We start from the raw sequence: 27,352 nt of genomic DNA, 5'->3' as shown, positions 1-27,352 counted from the left end.
TAGTCAGGGATGATTGAAAAAAGTAGGGTTTATTTTTATCAATCGTTTTGTTTAGTTGGAGACTTTTTTCTAGTTTGTTGTTTTCTTTTCTTTTTTATGATGAAGCTGTTTGGCACGTCTTCGTCATAAAGTTTACACTTCCATCCCCACTTTAGACTGATACCTATCTACCCACTTTAAGGGACCGGTCTTGTATTACAACTTTAGTTTCTCAAAACATTGAGTGAAAAAGAATAGGTCTTTCTTTTCTGAAATGTTTTCTGGACTCAATTTTTTATGTTTTATTAAAAACTTATGCTGAATTAAAACATCCGTTTAAATGTTAAAAAATATTTGCATCGCTCTTCAACTTCGTACTTTATTTGGCCTTTTTAACTTTTTTGGATTCGAGCGTCACTGATGAGTCTTTTATAGACGAAACGCGCGTCTGGCGTATATACTAAATTTAGTCCTGGTATCTATGATGAGTTTATTTAGGATATCAAACCAGTAAATGTAGTATTCATGTTTACCGGAAGTTGTGCAGACTAGTTAAAACAGCAAACAGAAAGAAGACAAAAAAAGATTTGACTTCAAGGATTCTTAACTTTTTATGTTCGTGGAATGAGGTTACATATTTGAAGTAAGCATCTCATAGTCTAAAAATGAACTTTGTATTACTATAGGTACCTTTCCTGCAAGTGAATGAATTGTTTTGATCTTAATTACTCATGCGTGCACTTATCTAATTGACTAATACAGAAGTACAAACCTTAGAATCGTTCCAATTGCTTTTGTCATCACTGAAATAGTAGCATTTATTTTCGTTCTTAAACCATTCGTTTTGGCATTGTGTCGAATCTAAAATTTCAAAACAAGCTATGAAAAGTATTATATAGAAGAGTTTTCTCAGCAGTGAAATGTTTGAATAAAAACTAGATACAGTTAAAAAATTAGAAGTACCCGTGATTTATCGATGATCAGATTTTAGAATATACAAATCAAGATGAAATAAAATTGAAATGAGAAAATCGCGTGAATGGAGTGTGAATCGGTGTATCAAAGGAAAATGTGTGACTTCATACGAATACATCACCCGCCATGCAAATCCACACACAATCAACATGTTAGGGCACAATGTAGAATATGACAGGATTCTTTAATTTAAACATCAGGTTGTTATATTGGTATCTAAATATTTAAGACCGCGAAAACATGATTCTCGTAATTTGGGCCACAGACACGTCGCCATGGTCAACCAATTGGTGATGGTGACCGTGAAACTTAAGGAGAATTGATTTCAGTAGTTCTTCTGCATTGTCCTACTGAAGCCGGGATTTCTGTAAGGAGCCTGCTGTATATGAAATAAGTATAATGCACACATGCATGCCAATATGAAGTGAAAACAGATATGTATACCCAGTAGGAAGGAGCTCAGAGTATGGTAAGGCTGTGAAATGAGAAATTGACAATGGGAAAACTGAAATCATCTCGTTTGTTATAGACTATAGTTTGGAGTTGTCCATCAGTGTCAATATCAAGGGTTTATAATTTTTACCTTTTTTGAACAATGAAAACATTACTTTATAAATTCGATGCGTTCGGAGTGCTTTCTGGATCCATAACCGGAAAACCGGATAATTTAAGAATGGATTGCTTTATATCCTGTCGTCACCAATGAACTGACTACATGACTAAAATTCAGGTAGATCAAAGGTTTAAATTAACACAAAATGCCAAAATGTAGTTGATATCATGCTTTTAAAAAAATAATATAAAAAAATGGATCACGAATCTGTTTTAAGCTACAGAACGTGAAAAATCGTCGGATTTTGTATAGATTATACATGCAAAAACACATTGTGTGATAGAGAGAAAACGAATCGATAAAATTTAAGGAAGATAATTCTATTAAGTATTTACTTTCGGAAAATGAATAGAAAAATTGGGTTCAGGGTACTTGTTTTCTCGCTACAAAACAAAATAGTTAAATTCACAACACATTCCTGTATTAAAGCAAGGTCATTAGAGTTGTCTCTCCCTATATTGCAAAGATAAAAAAAAAATTATCATCCGAAAAAATTACAGTTTTTTTTAAAAAACAGTCGTAAAATATTTTTTACCCCGTTATTTTCTTTACATAGTTGAATAGTCTTAGACCTAAGCTGATTGTGTTCTGCTATTATACAATCCAAGATGTTGAAGCCAGATGATCTACCTTAAAAGAAATTTATATACAAGTATATGGTACATGAATTCTGCTTGTTTATCTTTTCATGCTGAAGGAAAAGTGGCAGAAAAAAAATAAAATTTATAAGGGAAAACTCATTTTAATCCGTCGAAATTACATTATTTTCCGCTCTATATGTTATGGTGTAGGAAAAGTTTCAAAGTCTTCGAAAAAAGCGTATGACGTCGATGTAATACTTTCATATAATAAACAGATCAGAGTTCGCTGCTTTCTCAGCAGAAACTAACACATTCTTATTATTTTACTCTTACATTAGACATTGTTAGATCCTATTCCGGTTACAGAAAGTTTTGGGGTTTTTTTATAGAATTTTTAATAAATGAATTACAAATGCTTTTTTTTTAATTGTCTAATTATACCTGTGGACTTTTTCATCATGAATGCATCTCCTGAAAGTTCACTTTGTGGGCAGCAAGATTCTTCTAAAATACACTGTCTAGTTTTCTTGTCATAACTAGCGTAGCAACATGATCCTAGCACGCAACAGAGGGTACTACACGGAATAGATGATGGAGCGATTTCGGTCCTCAATGTTGAACTGCTTGGTATAATTTTACTGTCTTTTGTGTTGATAAAACCTTGTTTTTTAGTATTCAGCTTTGCAAAACATAGTGTGTTCATGAGCAGAAGACGAACAATAAAATGAACAACATGCAACGTTATTTCCAAAATGTTCATTGCACTAGGTTGATGTTTTGTTTAACGTATGCAATGTGCAAACTACCACTTTTCCCAAATGACTGATTTATATATCAGGTAGACAAATAGCCAGTATATTGACAGATGTAATTAATGATTAGAAAATCAAGTTACAGATCGACAACCGCCTTCAAAACTAACTATGCATGTCCATTAACATGTAATTATATTCTTATTCATATTTCGCCTTCGGTCTCAAGTAATAAATTAGCTTAACTTCTCTATGAGGGGTGAAGCTTACATGTAATATCTCTGTTTAAAGAAACAAACTATAGCTGGCCAGTGACCTTGACCCTAGTATATAAGCACCTGTTCCACAATAACTTGTCATTATTTTTCTAGAGGGGTGAAGTGAACACTTCACTTGAATTCGTTTTAGTTAATTTATTTTTATTTTAGATTTAGGGGAAAGTTACTAAAGTTACATTTAACTTGTGTACGATGTACGACAAGTTCTAATGTTATTTTGTTAATTAGAAATAATAATTCCTCAATTGTCTACGATGTATGACAAGTGTTGATGGAAATGAATTTAAATTTCTTGTCTACGATGTATGACAAGTGTCGATGGAAATTAATTTAAAAAAAAAAAAAAATGTTATTGTCTACGATGTATGACAATTTTATATATTCATTAAGTTTTTGCCTTAGTACGATGTACAGCACATTTGTTTCTTAATTCATACACCTGTTTGTTAAACAGGTAGATATTTAAAAGTATTTCTATTCACCTGAAGGTCGTGAGTACTCTTCAGAATTTACACGTGTTTTACCTGCACAGGTACACATTATTTTATTACAATGGCTGAATTTGATTATGCAAATGTATTGCTTTTGCAAGATGTATAGAATTATGTTTACACTTACAAGGGTGATGGCTATGATTTTCATCATCTCAGTTGTTTTAGAAATTAAAGATGATAAATTTAATAGGAAAACAAGAGGTATTTTGAATAAATCCTCTTCTTAAACAGTTATAAAACCTAGTAGTTTTATAAAGATCATAATGGCATTGCAATTGGAAATAATTGACAAAGCAACAGAACGAGTCAAAAGTAAGTTTTTAAATCTAGTGCTACTTGTATAGCTTCAAAATCTCCTTGATTTGTGAATTTTTCTTAAGATAGTGCTGTTGAGATTTAAGATAGGCATGTACATTTGTATACATATTGATGCATTGACTCTTTTATTAATGTAGTAAAGAACATGTATGAATCATGAGGTTTGAGACAGTTTCTCTGCCTTCAACTCAAGCAGAGTTTGTAGAGAAACCTGCTGCTTTATTCGAATTTTGCCATTAGAGGCTTACTTTAATGAAGATTTAGTTCTAATTTTGATCTGAACTACTGTAATGATACTGTTCATGTACCTCCTTTTGGAGTTTGTGCCATGGCTGATGATAGTCCAGCCGGAACTGAATTTTGATACGTCTTTTGTTCCTGCATTAAGGTTTTCAGAAGCCTTTAAGGCTTCTCTAAATGAGATTAATGGTCCATTATCTCATCCTGTTTGTTGAACAGTTTAATCATGATTTTGCTTGGAAAATCCCAAAATTGTTTAAAAAGGCAGAAAACTGTGTAAGTTTTCTTCTGGACTTTCTGTGACTGTTAATAATACTACCATGTCAGTAAATATCAAATCAGGAAAATATCAAGTTCATAGAGGAGTAATACTATCACCCTGAGAACTGTGAGAATCGTAGTGTGTCTAGGATAAATAACAAGATTGAAATGGCACTGCCTAGACAGGCCCACTATGTGGTTTCAAAGATGCAGGAAACCCAGAGATACTTTATTAAGGGGTTGATCATCACCTCTATTGTTGAGGATTTTATTGTAAAATTCTATTTGTTTGTTTGACCATGGGTTTCTATTTTAACGCATAGGAGATCCTCAGAAATATCTAGATGATAAAACTTATTTGTAATTCTGATGTGATAGTTGATTTATTACGTTTTTAGTTATGATTGCATGAAGCAAACTTGGTGATTATACAAAGATTCTTAAGCAAATTCTAGATTCCTTGGAAGAGGTTCCAGGTCTAGCAATTATTTTACTCCCAGCTGTTATGGGAAAGGCAATATCAGTCTTTTAACTGTGGAGGCTCTGTTGGTTAACAGGGCATATACTAGTAGGCAATTCACTTCATTGAGAGGAAGAGGTTTCCCAAAAGGGAACAGAGAATCTCAAAGAGGTCACATTTCTCAACCAGTTGCTATATACAGTAGATAACTTAAATATTATGATTTAGAAAATGTTACTAATGGTCTATTGAAATTAGATTTATTAAGAAATGGTTATAAAATTATTTTTAATGATGTACCACATATTTGAATAAAATACATTTCACCTTTCATAAGGATGAAATAATTTCAGAAGTCCAAAAATTGATAGCTAAGGGAGCTATTTAAGAGGTTGATCGATCATTGGAAAATCAGTTTATTTCCTATATTTTCTTAGTTCCTAAGAAAGATGGGTCTTCAAGGCCTGTTACCTATTTGAATAATTCAAACATACTTAGCTTGTGGCTAATCAGCATTTGGAGCAGGACCATTTATCTTTTGTTTAGATGTAATTCTTAGGGATGATTATCTATATATATATAGAGAGAGAGCTAACATCTATAGATCTCACAGGTGCATATTTAAGTATCATTTATGATTATATCACAATTGCCTGATTTATGTGGAAAGGACATTGATATGATATTTATGTTCTTTGTTTTGGATTGGCTTCTGCATCAAGAGTTTTTACTAAGGTTTTAAAACCTGTCTAAGTATTTTTATGAAATAATGTCACTTGAAGTATATACATGCTATAGTTTATACATTGATGATTCTTTTATTATGGATCAGAATTTAGATGGTTGTATTGTGAATACAGAAGAAGTGGTGCAAATGCTTGATAAGCTGTGCTTCGGAATAAATTTTGAGAAGTTGGTACTCATTCCTTGGAAGCATATTGTTTTCCTTTGTCTCATTATTGATACTGAGCTATTTAAGTTTTTTCTGACGGATGTGAAATGTTAAAATTATCTCCCTTGGGAAATTCTTCTTAAATAGAATTGTGTAACTGTATTATAGATGATTTGCATCATATATTGGTCTTGTGGCACATGCTTTTAATGCAGTATCTGTGGGAATGTTGCAGAAACATGGCGAGAAATAATGTTGAAACACTATAGTTGTTACAGTGTTTATTATCATCAATCTATAGGTGAAATTTTTAACGATTTAAATCAGAAATTAAGAATTGATTTTTAGACCCATCCAAATAAGTTTTTGGATTGGACCAGATGCCTCATTAGAAGGATTTGGGATCCAAATTTGAAGAAAATTTTTTGATTTGGTAGATGGAGCTTCTTTAAGAACATGCGCTCATTTCATATAGATTTCTTAGAATTGTTGGCTATATTTTTCTTTTGGAGAGAAATTTTTAGTCACAGAGAGTTATACAATCAGAAAATACAATTTCAGTAGCATTTATTATGCAATAGGAGGTATAACCTCTTTGTCACTTTTAAAACATGCTTACTACAAATATTTCATTATTTGGGCTTGGTGTTCAAGAAAGAACATTTTTATCACAGCTCTATATATTCCTGGTAAGAAAATTTTGATGCTTATCATATGTCTAAAAAATTTACAGATTCAACAGGATGGCAATTGAAAGAAGATATATTTGTTTTGTTGTTATCACGTTTTCATTTTCAAATCTGTAGATAATTGATTCGTTGTCTTTTGACCAACAAGATGTTTGTACTTTTCATGGTCAGATTTAAGACCTTATATTTTCCCATCTTTTTCATTGTTGGGGATAATTATAAAGAAAATTATTAGTGATAAAGTTCAAAAGGCTCTTTTGATTATTCCTTTTGGTCTGCTCAGAGTTGTTTTCTTTGCTAAGACCAATTTTAGTTTATTTGACAGTTAAAAGTTCTGCTAAACATAAAAGTTAGTAACAATGTTATATACTGAAGAATGCCTTTCCGTCAGGAAGAGATTTGATTTAACTGTGTATTGTAAAAAGTATAAGTGACCAACACCTGAATGGTTGATTGTGCGGTAGGGTAAAAATGTGTGTATTTATTCAGAAATCACTTTCATATAAACAGGAGATTTCAGAATCATTTGTAAAATATATTTACACTTCATCTTGGAGATCATGCATCTATGATCAAGCATTATTAATATTTTTTGAGAAATTTCATTATTTGGTGTGTTCAAAGAGAACCAATTCCTTATCACCATCTCAAAAGGATGTTATTGATTATTAAATTTTTTTGTAAAACACAAGCTTTTCATATTCAGCATGTTTAATGTGAATTTTACTTGTTTTATGTTGAAACAGACTTGATCCTTTAAGAAGTAGCTAGATGTTACTAAATTTGTTTGTTTACTACATGCATATGTGAAAGGTTGTTTAAGCCTGAATCTGCAATTGAAGAGTTCGATACTCTTTCACTATGGAGATGAATTTAGTGCTATCTTTTTAAGTTCTTTATATTCATTAGAGGATTTTACATTGAAGACTGTCTTTTATACTTGTGTCTTTATTTGCCTTGACTACAACTGCCAAAGTACAATCTTTATCAGCTGTAGATTTACATTCTATGTTTTTCATTCAGAGACATGGCACTTTATTTTTTCATATACATGAGTTTTTGAAAAATACTAGATCTGTTAGTTAGTCTACCTAATGAGGTGATCAAGGGTTTTGATAAACCAAAACTTTGTGTTGTTAAGACAATGTTTTATCATGTTTTGTGTACAAAATATGTGAGAGAATTCATCTAAGTCTTTTTGTAAAGTTTAGATAGTTAGAGAGAGTTCTAATTTTAGCCGAGGTTTTAAGGTTTACTCATTTAGAGGAACCTCTTCATAAGTGCATTTAGCTTCAGGATGTTCTATTAAAGACATTATGGCAACAGCTTAGTCTGGACATATGGTAAAACTTTTTATAAGTTCTATAAAAGGGAAAGTGAATAATATCAGTACTAAAACACTTTTCTTCAGTTGTAGTTACTGGATTATCTTGTGATTTCTATGCTTTATTAAATGTTGGCATTTATATAAAAATTGTTTTTAGTTTGTGTCTACACTTTAAACAAGCTAATTTATTACTTGAGACCGAAGGCGAAATATGAATAAGAATGTTCCTTCATCCAAGCATATCTTGGATGTGCAGGATGAAGGTCATTCTTAGAATATGAGCCTGAGGCTCGAAAGTAATTAATTCCCACCCTAGGGATTATCAGTCAGACCCACCCTTTTTCCAATGGGTTTTATATTTGGTCGACACAAACTTGCTTTAAATTATGACAAGTTATTGTGGAACAGGTGCTTATATACTAGGGTCAAGGTCACTGGCCAGCTATAGTTTGTTTCTTTAAACAGAGATATTACATGTAAGCTTCACCCCTCATAGAGAAGTTAAGCTAATTTATTACTTTCGAGCCTCAGGCTCATATTCTAAGAATGACCTTCATCCTGCACATCCAAGATATGCTTGGATGAAGGAACATTTCTGTACATAATCCATGACCTCGTTTTTTTAATTGTTGCATAATAGTTTTAACCAAAGAGCTTGTTAACTATGCATGCTATGAGTGAAAAGATCGCCATTAACATTGTTTCTATTGATATTATTGTTCTTCTCAAAAGTAATTCAATTGCACATGTATTCACTACTTGATTCAATCTAAATAAAGTTTTGCAATTTATGCAAAATTCCTTATATATAAACCACAGTGTATATTTAAAAACGAACAATATTTATATTGTGTTTAAATTTTTGCTCTGCATTTGCTTATTTTTTTTTTAAATTCAAACACATTTATTTCACAATTATTTTCTTTCTCTGTGTTTCTATCAATCCCGCATACTCAGTATCAACTATACATTTATGTATGCCTACAGAAAAAATGACACTTTGTTCTTCATTTGGTATTAAGTGTCATATGTCCACATTAGGCCTAGATGTCTTCCAAAACTGCAAAAATTAAATGACGTTAGAGTATGTGGTCAAGGTTTTTACTTATGCAAGTTTTTAGGAAAACGATTTCCTGAGTTATACTTGTACACCAAGGAACCAAAATATAGAATTCCACAGCCCATCAACTGAAAAAAGTACTTCAAGTTACTGATGAATGCAGTTGAGGACTATGGAAGAAAATAGATAAAGCGCGAACAAGACGAATCAAAACTTGACACTTTGTCTGAATGGATCAAAGCTATTCGATCATGCATTCAGAAGCGCATTTAAAAACTACGATGAACTATGAGCACAAGAGTTACTGACCTTTTCAAGAATCCTGATGTTGTGGATGCTTTATCCTCTTTGCATGACACATGTGTCGTTGTTCCAGCAGATAAAGCCTCAATAATATTGTCTTCATATGTAAAAACCATTATTTGCAATGTCTCACTACAGAGCTTGGAATAAATAGAACTACTGGTAATCCTACATATTCTTGAACATCATTTACAGAGGACGAAATTTACAAAATAACAATTCTGTCCTTTTTTCTTTTGGTATCACAATAAAAAAAAACATAAACAATTACCATCACTATACTGGATACCAATACTACATAAAACTCCATATGAAGAACGATGCAGTTCGACTTAACATCTTTCTAAAGTACTGACTACTATTCTCTCTACAGTTAAAAATGGGCTTCAAAAATATTGTGATGATATATATTCTACCAGTAGTGTTAACCAGATGTGGAATCTCAAAAAATCAAAATATTTACTGCTTAATCTTCGATCACAATCTTTGCAATTTTGCAGCAACATGAAGACGTTTGATTTTTCTACGCTTTTCACGATTATTCCCAATGCTCAGTTGAAAGATCGACTTCACCATCTCATTAAACAGAGCTTTTTCTATAAAAATGGGAATCGTAGATACATATTTCTTGTTTTGGGTTACAATAACTCATAGCTTGCAAAGAACCACACCGAATCTACCAGAAAAAAATATACTGAATATGATATTATCAATATGCTGGACTTTTTGATCGACAATATATTTGTTGAGTTTGGAAGATTTATATTTCAACAAACAGTCGGTATTCCAATGGGTTCTAATTGTGCACCCCTAATGGTCGATTTGTTTTTGTTCTCGTATGAGGCAGAATTCATTCAGAACCTTCTTAAAGACAAAAAAAGAAAAAGCACCTTGCGAAATTCTTCAATTTTACTTTCTGCTATATTGATGATATCATAGCATTGAATAACCATATTTCAGCCACTACTTCATACCTTGATCTTTTCCTCAAATTTGGCACAGATGGACGACTTCACACGAAAATCTATGATAAACGGTCGATTTCAACTTCCCAATTATCAATTTCCCATTTCTCAGCAGTAACGTACCCTCTGCCCCTTCGTATGGTGTTTACATATCTCAATTGATACGTTATTCTCGTGCATGTTCACACTATATGGATTTCATAGACAGGAACTGATCCATCAAAGTTTTGAGGAGGACAGATTAAAAATAAAACTCCGGAAATTTCACGGACACCATCACGAATAGTTGATCCATACGATTTGTCTTTGTCCATACTAACTAAGGACATTTTTACCAAGTGTTAGATTGTGTTTTGTCATTATGTCGTCTGATTTTTTAATATCAGAACGTGACTTATTCCCTATTGTGGTTGCTTTGTTGAGTGTGAATTCGCATTGCTATAAGACGTATCACGGTACTTTTCTACCACAAATTCATGTATTTAGTTTTGATGTTATATTTGTTATTCTCATCGGATTTTGTAAAATGTCTTAACGTTTGTAGATGTAAATCTTTTTTTTTTTCTGTTGTATTCGTGTGTTATGGTAAAGATAATTAATTATCCAGTTAATTTATTAGATTTTTTTTAGTGTGGATCAACGAAATTTATACGATAAATTTGGTTTACAGTTTCATTCAGAAGAAACACCGACATAGCTAGATAATACAATTAATTATCTAATTACTACAACCATTTGATATTAATTTGTATTGTAATTTTCAATTATTCAACATAGTCCTTATTCTATCTTATTTTTGGTAAATTTTCTTAGAAATTCAAATGTGACGTCACTGCGTTCATGACCTTGGCTAACTCGGCTGTGTATTTCCATGTGCTAGTTTAAGTTGTTTTATGTTTTTTTAGTTCTGCAGTTAGTCACCACTTCTGTTTTATCATGTATATATATTATATAGTCATTTTATAAAATTTACTGTTTGCAAAAGTATGAATTATTCTAAATAATAAGGATGCTCTTAACCCAGGTAGAATCATAGCTGTGTTGGTCGTAACGTTTCAGTCCTCTGTGCTCTTCAACTTTGTACTTTTTCGAACTTTTTTCATCAGAGCGTCACTGGGTAGTCTTGTGTGGACGAGAGCACGTCTGGCTTATTAAATTTCAAATCTGGTACCTTTTGTTAGCTATTATTCGTGTGTTTCTCTGTACTTTATGTTTTCCCATTTATTTGTTTTATTTGTTATATTAAAGTTCGTGTCTGTGTGTGTTACATTTTAATGTTGTGTTTCTGTTGTGTCGTAGTTCTCCTCTTATATTTGATGCGGTTCCCTTAGTATTAGTTTGTTACCCGGATTTATTTTTTTTTTTTTTCTCAATCGATTTATAAATTTCGAACAGCGGTATACTACTGTTGCCTTTATTTACTTATGTGGTACGGACAGAAAAACAGTGATTATGTAAAGACATTTTATAGTGAAAGCCATTGAATTCAGAATTTTTGCACTTTTATTATATTAAAGAATTCAAGCGATAATTATGTATCTTCTATTTTTATGTTGGTAAATTGCTGGTGAACTTTTTTAACCTTTCTTTCTTTTCTATAATATTTTAAAACATTTTCAGGCTATTTAGTGGTGACAAACTCACTGATCATGCAATAGTGTTTCTATTCATCACCTTTCAGTTGTTTATATTGATTAACGTGGCCTTTAAAGTTTAAAGCTAAAATATGTGTATCTAGCAAAACCGTAGTTCTAAAAAGTCTGCTTGTCTTTCATATGTTTCTTTTTTACTCAGAAAGTTTTTGTAAACAAATAATCTGATAGAAATGATCATTCAAAATTATATAGTATGTAGAAAAAAATCAAAGAGATAATTACAACGTACTCATAGTGTCTTGAAATAGTATTTAGTTTTTAAAGGTATCCTTTTTTTTACCAATTTATCATAAAAAATAATTATGATATTTATTTGTTTGGACATATTTAACTTCGTGAGCCAATATTTGTATATTTTTAGCTTCATTGTGGAAACGCGGAATAAGTAATGAATATACAGTACTTTGTGACAAGAATGAAACAGGTCGTTTTTTAATACAGGCAATTAGTTATCAATGTAAAACAGTTTGTTATTATCTTTGAAAGTAGTTCTCCTGGATTTTAATAGCAAATTGATCCTGATGTCAATAATTAGTGCATCCAAAATTTTAAACACATGTTCGACGCTTTATTTGTGCATATGATACTTTGTACTTCGGGCACTATTAGATAAACAATTCAAAAAACCATTACTACTTTTATTGATAAACATTATATACACCAAGTACAATAGAGTTAAAAATAGAATATAATTTATATATTCCTGCCTTAAATGTTCATGGCATTGATCGTCAAGGACAAAGGTATAGCAAGAAAGCAGTTCTGTAGCTTTAAATCTATAATAAATATAAGAAGATGTGGTGTGAGTGCCAATGAGACAACTCTCCATCCAAATAACAAATTTATAAAAGTAAACCATTATAGGTCAATGTACGGCCTTCAACACGGAGCCTTGGCTCACACCGAACAAAAAGCTATAAAGGGCTCAAAAATAACTAGTGTAAAACCATTCAAACGGGAAAACCAACGGTCTAATCTATATAAAAAACGAGAAACGAGAAACACGTATAAATTACATAAACAAATGACAACTACTGTTAATCAGATTCCTGACTTAGTACAGGTGCAAACATTGCAGCGGGATTAAACATTTTAATGGTACAAAACCTTCTCCCTTTTTCTCAAACAATAGCATAACATCACAACATAGAAAACCACACGATAAAATATCAGTTAGAAGGCTTAACTCAATCAAGTCTTCTTTTCATTAACCTTCGTTTAAAGAGGGACAAAAGATACCATAGGGACATTCAAACTCATTCATCGAAAAGAAAAGACAACGCCATGGCTGAAAAAAGGCAGAGAACAGAAAAAAGATAGTACACAAAACAACATAGAAAACTAAGACAAACCAATACGAACCCCACGAAAAAAACTGGTGGTGATCACCCTTGGTGTTGCCTATCTTAGTACATACCTGGTATTTAAGTAATATCACAAAACAATTTAAATCCGAGGAAAAATCAAGCAAGAACGTCCCACATCAAATGGCAAAATCAAACATTTGCTTTTCTGATTTTGACATTCTACCTCATCTGTATTTATCAGCATTTCAGAGTTACAAAACATAGCGTTTAAAATACCAGGTGTGATTACAGGTAGTACAAGAACGTTATATATATATATATTGCCTGCAGTAACAGTGAACGAGTTTATAAAATCTCTAATTTAGTACAACAGTATTGTACTACTGTTCAAAAGACGTATATCGATAAGAGGAAACAAATCCGGGTTACACAAATTAAAACCGAGTGAAACACAACTATAAGAGGAAAAACGGGACAACAAAAATCTAGTGTACAGCAAAAACAAACATCAACATACATAGAAACGGCATATTTGATAAAAAAAAAAAAGAAGAAAAGGTTAATAATCCTAACTTGATATAAGCCATTTTAAAACAAATGATGGGTTGAACCTGGTGTTATGGCTACACATTTACACACTCTGCTGATAAAATTTCCATTATACAACAACTAGTTCAATAAAAGCATTATCGTTTAAATGAATGTCATCTTTGTCTCCTCTGTTTGTTTGTTTTCCACTCAATTAAACAAGTCTGTAAGAAAAATGTCAATGTATAATATCTACTAAGAATATATTTGATTTAACGAATGATTAAATTAACAAACATGTACATAATGTAATACTATGAGCTATTGGAAACGAATAATATATAAATCAGGATGTTTACTAATGACTACAGGTACATATAACCAACATTACAAACGTGTGCCTGTCATTTTAATTTTCCGTAAAACATCTATTTAAAGAACAACGCCAAACAAAGTATGGAATAACCAAATGAAGCATGATGTCAATGACTGTTTCTTCCTTGGCAAAACGTTACTTCACATACAATTCAAAACAGAAAGTTTTTGATCACATGATTAAAGCCATCTTTGCTAGCCAAGGGTTACGATCCACTTACCACCTCTCCACCCTTGGCGGATTGTGATAGAATTTCGGAGACACGAGGTAATGATTTCCATTGGTTGCAGTAGAAACTCGCTGCAAAAGCAAAAGCTCACAAACATCAAACGAATTGACAAAAACTGTATTATTCCTGACTTGGTACAGGAATTTGCTAATGCTTAAAATGGTGGATTAAACTTGTTTTCATAGCCAGACAAACTACTACAGAAATGGGTTGCTAACGGTTAACGTCACAATTGACCGACAAAAATTATAGAAGCAAGGTTATAGATATAATACAACATGTGCAATATGTGCAACAGGTGTAACCAAAATAGAAAGTCGAAGTATGAGTGACATCACCAAAGAAAAGGCAAATGCCACTCAAACAGAAAAAGTTAATTCTCAATTAATAAAACGTAGTTTTGGCGATCATCATTTTGTATCTAAATTGTCATGGTAAAACAATTTGTTAATCTATTTATATTGTAAATACTCTGGTCATTAAGTTGACAACAAATACAAAATACATCTTACTTTTTTCACAGATGAAACGCCTTATGGATGTACAACGCTTATCACTCCAATTAAACAGGTTAAGCGTTTTTTTCATGGAAAGGCAGTGTTCCTCTCCATTGAAATTGTCTGGTTGTCCGACTTCCCATGCATTTAAGGTGATATGTGACTGACTAGTGGACCATATCCAATCGCCTTCTTTTTCTATGTCTGTGCCGCCTAACCAGAAGATGAAACCATCTGAAATTGTTTGTAAGAAAACATAACCAAAAGAAATATTTGTGAACGACTATTAAGGTCAACAATTTTTTTGTCTAATATGTATATAAAAAAAAATATAGTAATCTATAGGTCTTACAAATAAATAGTGAGATGTCTGTTTTATTCACGCATCGTTTTAGATATAATGGAATTTGATGCGACTGTCATACAAGTGAGAGGTTAAGCGTTATATCACCAGGTTCAATCAGTCATTTTCTACATAAGAAAATGCATGTACCAAGTCAGGAATATGACAGTTGTTATCCGTTCGTTTGATCTGTGAGCTTTTGATTTTGCCATTTGATTATGACTTGTATCTAGAAATTGACTATGAGGGTCGGTTAAAAACAAAACTTTCGACAAAAAAGAGATGGTTTCAGCTTCCCAATTTTGACCTTTTCATCTTTAACCAAGAGTTCCAAATGATGAAGTTGCAGTCATCACTTCGTATATTTCACGAACGACATCACTATTTGGTGCACCGTTATGGAATACCCGTTATACAGACGAGTTCGGAAATGGTACTTATGTCGTAACTACATTCCGTTCACTTTTCACAAATGTGACTTATCTAATTAGACTATTTACCAGTTTCGTGTAACATGGACAGCACGATGTGTGCCACATATGGAACAAGGTGCTCATCCTTCCGGAGAACCTGAAATAAAGCCCTGTCTTTGGTGGGGTTTGTGTTGTTGTTGTACCCCTATTTGTGACACTTTGTTAACGCATCTTTGTCAATATGATGGAAGTTGATGCGACTTTTGTACAAGTGAGAGGTTTAGAGCTATAAAACCTGGTTCAACTCACCATTTTCTACATTAATTTTCCAATTTATTAGGGACTTTCCGTTTTGAATTTTCCTCGGAGTTCAGTATTTTTGTGGTTTCATTTTTTGCGAAAAAAATTGTTGGTGATACAGGATTTTTTCATACAAACAAGGTGTTGCAGTTAGTAAAATCTTGATTTAAACTTAACTAATGATCAGTTTGTACCCTATAGGAGCACATAAGATCACCCCAGTTGTATGGCGGGGTTCATGTCCTTAGTCTTATTTCCATGATGTGTTTTGTGTACTTTTGTTTGATAGTTTGATGGTTTATCTTTTTATTTTTTTAGCCATTGTGTTGTTCCGACCTTGACCTATAATGGTTTACTTTGATAAATTGTTACTTGAATGGAGAGTTGTCTCATTGGCACTCATACCATATTTCTATATCTATTTCTAATTATTTTCAATTTATAAATTGGTATCTTTCGCACCTATTTTGTATCTTATTTGAACAATTGCATGTCTCTTGTGCCTACGGGTACTTTCGGGTCAGAAAGATGTAAGCTTTTTATTTTAACATAAATTGAAAAATTAGAATTTCTGATTTAAAATTTGTTATAAAATATAATTGAATTATATATACATACCAACATCCTTTACCTTTGTATTCAAAAAGTCCAGTTCACAACTTGATATTACTTCTACAAGCATACTGCCGTAACTATCGCAAATAGACTAAAATGGATATTATATATCATGATATCACAATGTTGATTTCTGTCTTTTAATTTCATTAAGGTTCAATAGGTCAAGAGTGTCTGTATAATTGTTTTAAAATTCTTCTAATAAAACCTAAAAATATGTGAAAATTCTTATCGATTTTTCTTAATATTTATGTTATATGTGTTCAGAGCACGTTGAGGAATTAATAAGTTAATGATTCTTTAAAAAAAAATCTACTCAGGAGTAAAGGTACATTCAGAAAACTCATATTGAAAACGTGGCAAAATCAATGTTTTTACAATTCAATTAAATCATAAAACGAAGCCTTCAATTCTTCCTATTAGAAAGCAATTTATTGGACTTTATTTATACTACATTTCTTACGGGTTTGCCCTTTATGCTTAAAATATTATGACGGGCAACAGCGAAGGGTAATCTATCGACGTAAAGGGCAAAACCCGATTCAAAACCAGTTTAAAGTCAGACCTCCAGTTATTCTGCATTTATTTTACGATTGAAGTGATCTAGGTGAAAGCAAATTTTACTGTTCTCTGTAAATACACACACTAGAAATATGGACGTAAAATACAAAGAAAACTGCATACAAAATTCAATAACATACTGAGCAGGCATGGGGTAATGCAAATTTTAACTGCATGTAATGCAGTAGATTGTGCATAACCTGTAATTGAATATAATGCATTACTTTTTTTTACATTATTAGCAAAAGGTTGTTTAATTTCATGCATTACATTGCATAACATGGCATTACTGTTTACACCTAGTTATAACTATAAGTACCGGAATAACCAAATTACAATTCAAAATGAATAATACAACACTCTATATCAGATTTCTTTTTCTTCTTATTTTATTTAATTCATACATTTTCATAAATTTTCCTGCATAAAAAAATATTGACATTTGAAAAGTATTATTGTATTCCATTGTTGTCAAAAGATCAAAACATACAACAATGTGCTTTATCATGATTAAATTAAAAATAATTGAAGACTGTTAAAAAAAAAACGCTAATTAGTTTGTTTTACAATCAATATTTTCATCATTTAACACTTGTTCATGCTTATTATATAATTAAAGAAATTCAGTACATATTTTGATTGAAATCAAAATACCAAAAAGTATAGTAGAGTTAACATTAAGTTAAAATAAATATTTAACTTCTACTTTGTAAGTTTGTTTTAGAGAAAAGACAGAGATGTATACCTTAAAACATAGAATGTGCATGCAGAATAAAACCTTCAAAATCCTTTTAATGTTTAACTGTTTGATATTTCTATTCCATTGATAATACAAATTACAAATATAATGTGTCATTTAATGCATTACTTTGCAAAAGTAATTGTTATATAATGCATTACTTTGATAAATGAATGCAATTGTAGTTGCACTTAAATGCATGGTTTTGTCAAGGTAATTGTATATAATGCATTACATTGTAATGTAATTCGCCCCATGCCTGATACTGAGACAGGTCTTGGGCCGTATGCATAAAGCTACTTAAGTTAAGATTTTCCTCAGTAAACACTTAAGTTAAGGAAACTCCACCCTTTTCATCTAAGTGGTATGCATAAAAAATCTTAAACTAAGTATTTCCTATTTAAAATCTTAGTTGTTTGAAGTCACGCCCACAAAACTTAAGTGGTATGCATAAAACTCCTTATACTAAGGAAACGCTAAATATAACACTTAAGTCTAAGGTACCTAGAAAGCTACCTTAAATTTTCAAAAATAGTTAAAAATCAGTCGAAAGTATGCGTTTTGTGCAGAACATTAATAGGTTACATACAATTTGATTGGTTAATGATTATATCAGAAATAAAATACTAATTATTCGTTTATTTATTGCTAAATATTAACGATCATCGTAATTTTCTTAAAATCACGTATAATCAACAAATCAAGTGATAACAGTGGGTAGTTTCAAACTCATTCTACCCTTATTTCCCAATCTCGTTATTATGTATACCGAAAGGTACTCAGTTTTTATACTCATGTAATTCATGCTACTATTTTTCTTTTGTTTACTCTGTACGTACACGTTTTTTTTTTAAATTGTTGAAATAACCACGTGGTATCAATTGTAACCGTTAGTTAAAACAGAATGAAAAAATGAAGAGATGAACAACTTCGAGCATGCAAATTAAAACCACATTTTCTAAGTTTGTGTGAGTGGGTTTTTTAGGGGGGGGGGGGGGGTCATTTGAATTTTCAATTTAGTTTTATTCTAAAGATATATTGGACATAGCCTAAATTTGTTTCACTTACTTGGCTAAATCGAAAAGTTTTAAGACCTACCCAGAGGTGGATTTCTTTCATAAAAGGGGGTATGCATGAACCTCCATTTTGTTGAAACTATTCGGTTGATTGTTTATGGAATCACTGGTGCGGTAGTCCTCCATCCCCACTGCTACACACCATAGAATTCGAAGTTTATATAAGGTATCTATGATACCTAACTCGTATTAAAAAAAATCTTTTATATTTCCTTATATATATTCAGTGAGATATAGTGCGGTTTCGAAAATATTGCTAAGTACGTTAGGATTTTGAGAGTATACTTACTGTAATAATTTGCTCAAGTAAAGATTGTAGGAAAAATGCCCTAGTTTGTATATGGGTTCCTGAAAAAAAAATTTACCCTCCCCCTTTTTGGTTGTAAAAGGAAAGTGATAAAAAGGTTAATTTCACATTAAAATGGATTTTTTTTAACCATAAGCAAATGTAAGCAAGGGATCTGGAAAGGGAGCACATAATAAGCTGAACGAATGGTAAAAATTTTATTGAAAAAAGTGTTTTATAAATTATTTGTTAGCACATGCTTACAATGCTACACTAAGTCTTATGCTACGCCATTGAAACCTTGATCATGTTTTGTTAGAGTTTAAAACATAGTGTTGTCTCTAGAAAATAGTACATTCATGAACGATGATGAAAGATTTAGTAGAGAAAAGTTTTGGATTACCGAAATATTTTTCTTCCGATGCTCATTTGTCAAAAAATCAACCTTACAAAGCGTTGTCTTTTAAGCGCCAATTTTTCATCATTATTTATGTTACGTACTGTTGAATTGTTTTACATACTAATATCAATTTAACCCCAGCTCTTTAAAATAAAAGCATGCATTAATCAATAAATGTAAATAATCATAACAAACTGTATACGGATGGGTACATGTAAGGAGCTAATACATATCATTCGATAACTAGAGAAAGGTTCCGATTTAAGTATTCCTTAATTAAGTGAAGTCTTAAGTAAGTTTATGCATACCATTTAAGAATTTGACTCAACTGAGGAAATTCTTAGTGAAATCTTAGTTTAAGGAATACTTCAGTTAAGATGTTTAATGCATACGGCCCCTGGTCGAAATTCATTGAGTACCTTCATTCATTTTAAAAAAATTGGATTTTAACATACATGTATTTTTAATCATGCATTTATGTTGTCCTGACTTTCAGTTTCACAATCGTGCATTTTCCTTTCGAATGTTTATAAATCTTATGTTAGTATTCCAGAATGTTATGGACACCTTATGATTTCACCTCTTCGAATAATGCATAATATAAATTGATAATTGTGTTTCAATAACAAAATAAATGAGCGGGACCTTTGATATTACCTATTGTTTTTACTAATGCAGGAGTACAAACCTTAGAATCGTTCCAATTCCTGTGTTCATCACTGAAGAAGTAGCATTTATTCTGGTTCTGAAACCATCCGTTTAGACATTGTGATGAACCTAAAATGTTTGTACGAATTCTAATAGTAAAATACAAGCAAAACGTATAGTAAATTTACTAAGTTGTTTAGATATGTACTGGCATATTACATTTACGTACCATAACGCACAACTATATGAAAACACATAAAAAATTACATCAACATATCTTTTAAGGACGTTGGAGAAATGAAAAAGGGAAAATACAAGTTAAATGAAAACAACACTCAATGAATAAGTTTCGTACGAATAATTTTTTGTACAAAATAAAACGCAATGGTTTTATTTGCCGCGTTATCTAAATTCAAACGTTTAAAAAAGTCTTTTTTTAAGGAAAACTTTAAGTATTTAATTATATAGTATAATGGATTCCGATACATTTGTATGAGCTTTCCATTATATTTTTGTTTATTTGTTATCATTTAAAAACAAAATTGGTTGCAGCAATTTCCCATAATTTCAATAAACTTACAAGTGGACGAACTATGCAAACACTAGAATCCACAATAAAACGTTGATAAAGATATTTACATATACAATATAAAACAAAGCGATAGATAAGGGAGAGGGGTCCAAAATTGGTGTCGGACACCCTACCCCAACCTTACGGAAATGATAATAAAAGATTAAACATGAAAATGAAATAAGTTACATGAATCAGGCTAAAAACCTCGTTCTCGATTCATTTTAAACAAATCGACAATAATGGTTTCAGATGATTTGTCCGTTTAATGTAGACACATTGATACATTTTCTCTTCCCAGTGTAAAACGACCAAACATCAGTGTTTAAATTATATTTATATAAATGCCGTGTGAACTCTGCTTATTAAACTGATCATTTTACATCTGGAGAAAAGTAGCAATTATTAATCAAATTTATCAGGGAAGAGAATCCTCTTAATAAATGTATAAAATTCTATTGTTTGAATAAAATTATATAATTGTACCTGTGGACTTCTTCATCATTAAGGCATCTCCTGTAAGTTCACTTTGTGGGCAGCAAGATTCGTCTAAAATACACTGTCTAGTTTTATTGTCATAACTAGCATAGCAACATGATTCCAGATTACAACACATAATACTACAAGCCATAGATGATGGAGCTGTTTCTATCTTCAATGTTGAACTGCTTGGTGTAATTTTTCTGTCGTTTGTCTTGATTAAATTACAAATATTCAGCTTTGCAAGACAAAACTCGAACATGAACAAAAAAAGAACAACAGAACGAACAATACTCAATATTAGTTTCCAGCTTTTCATTGTTCTGAGTTGAATTTATGTTTAACGTTTGCAATGTGCAACAAACCACTTTCCCAAATGATAGCTTCAAATGTAAGGCAGACAAATAACCGTGGTACATCCTGACAGATGTATTTAATAATTAGAAAATCAATTCACAGAACTATAACAGGCTAAAGAACAAACTATTTATGGCGACTAACATGTAATTATATTGCTGTATAGATGACAATAATAAACGTCTTCGTTTTCTTATCGGTTGCAAAATTGTTAAAATCAAAGAACTTTGTCCCTTTGATGAATATGATCACCATTGTTCTTATCGATATAAGTAGTCTGTTTTATATTCAACTCGCATGTATTCGTTTTTCAGTATTATGCAAACAAAGTTTTTATATCTTACAGAAACATTTCCAATATCTACAAAAACAGTGTAAAAATATAAATGAACAATGTTTTTTTATTTTGTTTACATTTGTTTCTCAAGCTGTAATTATTATTTACTTGCTTGGTACGGGCAGAAAGACTGTACTTATAGAGCGTATGTGGCAGTGGTCCATGAAACGTATCTATAACCTTGAAAATAATATTTCTTACAACTTTTTAAAGGGTCCATGTTTCTACCTGGATTATGCATGAAAAGACATTTTAAAGCGATTGCGATGAATGTCTTTAAGAATTTGTTCGATAACGTAAATATAAATTCTTTATTTTGTTCACCGCTTATGAACTTAGAAGAGCCTGTCTTTCTTTTCTATAATATTTCAAAACTTTTTCAAACTATTGAGTGGTAAAATATAGATGACATGCAATAATACTCAATAAAGGCAAAATTAATATACCACTGTTCAAAAGTCATAAATCGATTGAAAAAAAATAAATCCGAGTAACAAACGAAAACCGAGAAAAGCAAATCAACTATAAGAGGAAAACAAAAGAACAAAGAAGTGCAACAAAAAATAAATGACAATGCAAACTTAAAAACGAATTATCAGATGACAACTACCATATTCCTGACTTGATACAGGACATTTTGTGAAAAATAATGGTGGGTTGAACATGGTTTTATGACTAGCCAAACCTCCACGCTGTATGGAAATGTAAATATACTGAGCATTGGTATAAGTTGATGCATTTTTTAAAACCAATATTATAGTGGCACTTTAACGTAGATTTTAAGACAATGACTGGTAAAAATTTGAATTAACAAAATAGTTTCAGGGTTTAACTAAACAGTGGTTTGTAAGTTGCTTAAATTGACATTTGATTTAACTTTCTTATCATTTTGATTCATGCGTAGAAAATAAAACAATCAACACTTTTCTTCTGATTATGAATTAGTTCTGTGGCTTGATTTTTCCATGTCTGTTTAATTTGATGTTTTTTTATGAAATTAGTAATGATTCACCTTGATTCATTTTAAATATAAAAAGAAGATGTGGTTTGATGAGACAACTGTACACAAGAGACATAATCACACAGCTATAGGTCACTTTCCAGTCCTCAATATAGAGCAAAGTCCATATCGCATAGACAGCTATAAAAGCCCCAAAATCACAAATGTAAAACAATTAAAACGAGAATGTTGTCTTTCTCTTTCTATTCATGGCTGCATATATCTAATACATGCGTGCCCAACCTCTAGCCAATGTGTTAAATTAACGGTCATATGAATACAAATTCAATGAGGTCGATGTATTCACTTCCAAGTGACTGATTCATCAGTGATGTGTCTTCGCTTATTTTTACAAAATTGAGCCAAATTGGCTGCAACAAGCGAATAACTATTTTATTATTCCACTTTTGTAAATCATTTAACCATAATAAATCATATTGTCATTAAAGAGGGGCGACAAATACCGGAGGCACATTCCACCCCATAGATAAAAATAATAAACTGACAACGTCAGGGAAAAAAAAGGTAAAGACAAACATACAAACAAAAGTGCACAAGACACACCATAGAAAACTAAAGACTACGCAACACAAACACAACCAAAAAAACTAGGGATGATATCAGGTGCTCCGAAAGAGTACGCAGATCCTGCTCAACATGTCGCACCCGTCGTTTTTGCTTATGTTATTACAAACCTGATAAATAGTATCATTCGGTTGATCACATTAGTGAAGAGGGAACGAGATTGTAGCTACGACTTCATGAACATATTCGCTATCATATGTGGAACAGATATTCCATAACGATCAACTAACTCGTGATTGCTTCCGTAAAATTACCGTAGGGATGATTTCAACTTCACTCTTTGGAAATCTTGCTTTCTTGTGAGCGGCAACACCCCATCAAGGAAATCATGATAGGAACTACAAGCCTTGGAATATCGTATCAATTTTCGTAACTGATCACTTTTAAAATAAACACAAACAACCCTTTTAGCGGATACAGAAACTGTCTATTAAATTGTACTCCATATGACCATTTGACTTAAAACACCACCTATTGGATGCTTATGTCTTCTTATACATTCAAAGGAAGACTTTTACAATAGGACCTAGAAACCATAGATAAGAAGAAAAATAACCATAAAAAACTTAAACAAAAGTGCATGATTCTCATTGCTGATCAAAACCACTCTAACCATACAAAAATTGATATACAACTGACCTCTGGCTGTAATCCTAATATTTTCCATTTTCATCATTGTATCCTTCAAACAAGATGAGGATAAAAATAAGTACACCCCGTATTTGGAAATTTTTTGCTTTTCAGACCTAGAGCTTTGAGAGGGCTTCTGTTTAATAGGGCTCCCAAAGAGTTCCCATGCACCACAAAAGCAATGCCCAAATAGTATTTATACTTGCTTAACAGATAAAAGAATTATTGAGATATAAAGGCTCTGGTTTAAATATCTTCGTAACAGCATCCTGTTGTAATCATTACTTGTTAATTCACAACTAGTCTTTTTCGGACCCTTTAAGTATCGAATATGCTATATATATATACAAAGGGAAAGATTTGGTATGATTGACAAGGAAAGATCTGTCAACTAACGGTCTGCAACATTAAGCCAAACTTATACCGTATCATAATCAGCTATAAATCAACCCGACTTGAAACTGTTAAACAATCCAAACAAGAAACTTAATGACCTAGTTTATAACATTTAGATATACGAATATATACAAATCAATAGAGAGAAACCCGTAGCTCTTGATAATCTGTTTGTTTTTCAAATGTTGCTTTCTTGCTCAGAAAGTGTTAGTTTCTGTAAACATATCATGTGATAGAAATGATCAATCACAAATTGTATAGTATGTAGAAGAAAAAAACATCGATAATTTTATTTTTCTAATTTCAACATTATTATAAAACTCATTCATATTGTCTTTGAAGTAGTTACTAGTTTTTAAAGGTATTCTTGTTTTATCTTCTTTAGCACCTGAAATCACCCCTAGTTTTAGTGGGGTTCGTGTTGTTTATTCTTTAGTTTTCTATGTTGTGTCATGTGTACTATTATTTGTCTGTTTGTTTTGCTTTTTTTTTTTTTTAGCTATGGCGTTGTCAGTTTATTTTAGATTTCTGAGGTTGACTGTCCCTTTGGTATCTTTCGTCCCTCTTTTTTAAGTTAATATCAGTTTACTGTTATTCGAAAGGACCGCTGGAACATTTTTTCCAAAAGAGGCGTCCACTTCCTTTAAATGTTTGAAAAGATATAAGTCCAGGAATATAACAAAATTCTTATGAGTTTAAATATTCCGTTATTTATTTAGCCTCTCTTTAACAGACATATAAAATTGTTTTACACAAAGTTCTATAAAACGTCTACCAATAATATAAATCGTAAATATAAAACAAATCAATAACATGGTGTGAAGAGTACAGTTCAGTAATCAATAGTATTTACAAACTCTGTTAATAACATTTGTATTCTACCAAGGCATTGTTGTCTTGACGAATGTCATATATGTGTCCTAGAACTGCTTCCTTTCAATTTAACAAGCCTGTAAGAAGACATGTCAATGCTCAATGTTTTAAAGGTATGATTAGGTTTAAAACATATTATATTATCAGCTACAATTGAATAATATCTCAACTGAAGCTGATAACAAAAGACTTCCCATTACCAACATTTCAAATACTAAGTAGACATTCTTAGCAAGTAATTATATATGTGGCAGAAGACCACACGATGTGCAGATAAACTAGTTAAAAATGCTATCAAAACTAGAACTCTTTGCAGTAAAGCGTACTGAAAGCATAGAGTGGTGTAAAGTTGTATAGATTATTTATTTTTATGTTTTATCGCCACTTTTAAGCACTGTTTTGGGGATATTTCGTGGCAGTCGGTTGTTATTGGTTGAAGAAGCCGGAGTGCCCGGTGAAAACCACCGACCTTCGATCGGAAAACTGACGATCCTAGTCAATTAAGATTAGGGTCGAGTGCTCCTGCACGAGTAGAGTTCGAACTCACAACATCATTGTTTACTGGTAATTATAGAATGTCCCCATATCCTGCCAACGAAACTTCTGTCATTCTTTTAACCCGAAATCACAAATCTAAAATAATTCAAACAATAAACTAACAGCAAAGTTAATGCACACACAAATTAACGGGAATAAATGTAACATAGCAACAACCGACAACCACTGAATTGCAGGCTCCTGGCTTTGGACAGTCATATACATAAAGAATGTGACTAGATTAAACATGTTAGCGGGATCCCAATCCTCCCTTAACCTGGAACAATGGCGTAACAGTACATCTTAAGAACGAACTATAAAATTCAGTTGAAAAAGGCTGCACTCATCAGATGCATACAAATAGAAAAGTGGTAAATTGGTGCCAATGTGGGGGTAGTTTATAATACTTCAAAAAAAGTCACAAATTCTGGTAATGATATGATGTAGTCTGAATATTAAGCAGAGGAAGTCCTGTTTGGTGTATCTTTAATATCTCGTTCTGAAGGTTGTATCAATGGAACACGATTGTTATTTTGGTACGAAAAAAATCTATCAAATAATTATTAACCAAGTATCATGTAATAATATACAAGGAATATCTGCTTCTGTCGGTGTTGTTTGCGTGTTTATTTACAGGAAATTTATAAATTGCACCATGTTAAACTAGTACTCTAAGTATCAAATTCTGCCGGATTTGAAGTTATCGTTAAATTCGGTATATCAAAACAAAATATATTTCAATCTATAAGTGATAATAATACACAATAGGTCAATTGACAGAAAACAAGTAATATGTTGAAATATAACAATGATTAGAAATATTTTTTAGTAAATATGCAAATTTAAGATTTGTTTTTCATATTTTTGATACAATGCCATTTATTCCGGAATGTATCTTTTAAATCTTACTAGTAAAACTTGGTATCGTTAAAACAATATGTTGATCTATATTGTACACATTTTCAAGAAAGGGTTACGATTTTAACATATATGTTGTAATTATGTTGACTACCGATGAAATACAAATCTTACTTTTTCACAGATGAAGCGCGTTCCTAGCATACATGGGTTGTCATTCCAAGTCAGACCATACTCAACTTTCATCTGAAGACAATATTCATTTCCATTTAAATTGTTTGGTTGTCCGACATCCCAGTTATTATAGGTGATATCAGTCTGACTGGTGGACCATTTCCAATCGTCTTTATTGTCTATGTTTGTGCCGCCTAACCAGAAGGCTATAAATTATGATTTAATTTATTTTCATAATAAAAATAATTCTTAAAAATGACGATTTTGTTTGTGACTTTGATTGAAAACGTTTAAAGTCTAAGACATTTTTAAAAAGAGTTATCGGAAACCTATAGTTTCAAAACCGAGTGAGGAAAAGTGCGAAATAAATCATTAGTTATTGATTCGATAGAAA

At 31.6% G+C, this 27,352-nt stretch overlaps 1 protein-coding gene across 1 annotated transcript in view; it reads right to left on the bottom strand.

Moving 5' to 3' along the window:
• Nucleotides 1-21,362, bottom strand: part of LOC139503434 (integumentary mucin C.1-like) — a 30,154-nt gene extending 8,792 nt beyond the window's left edge. The window contains exons 1-2 of the mRNA XM_071293214.1: nucleotides 21,218-21,362; nucleotides 20,170-20,289 (exon numbers count right to left, since the gene is read on the bottom strand). Of these exons, the coding sequence (XP_071149315.1) occupies nucleotides 20,170-20,289; nucleotides 21,218-21,362 (265 nt within the window). The remainder of the gene's footprint in view (nucleotides 1-20,169; nucleotides 20,290-21,217) is intronic.
• Between the last annotated feature and the right edge of the window lie 5,990 nt (nucleotides 21,363-27,352).

The sequence above is a fragment of the Mytilus edulis genome, chromosome 14, assembly GCF_963676685.1.
Source record: "Mytilus edulis chromosome 14, xbMytEdul2.2, whole genome shotgun sequence".
Classification (NCBI taxonomy): Eukaryota; Metazoa; Mollusca; class Bivalvia; order Mytilida; family Mytilidae; genus Mytilus; species Mytilus edulis.
Note: the sequence above shows the minus strand (reverse complement) of the source record. Positions and strands in the feature narration are given on the sequence as shown.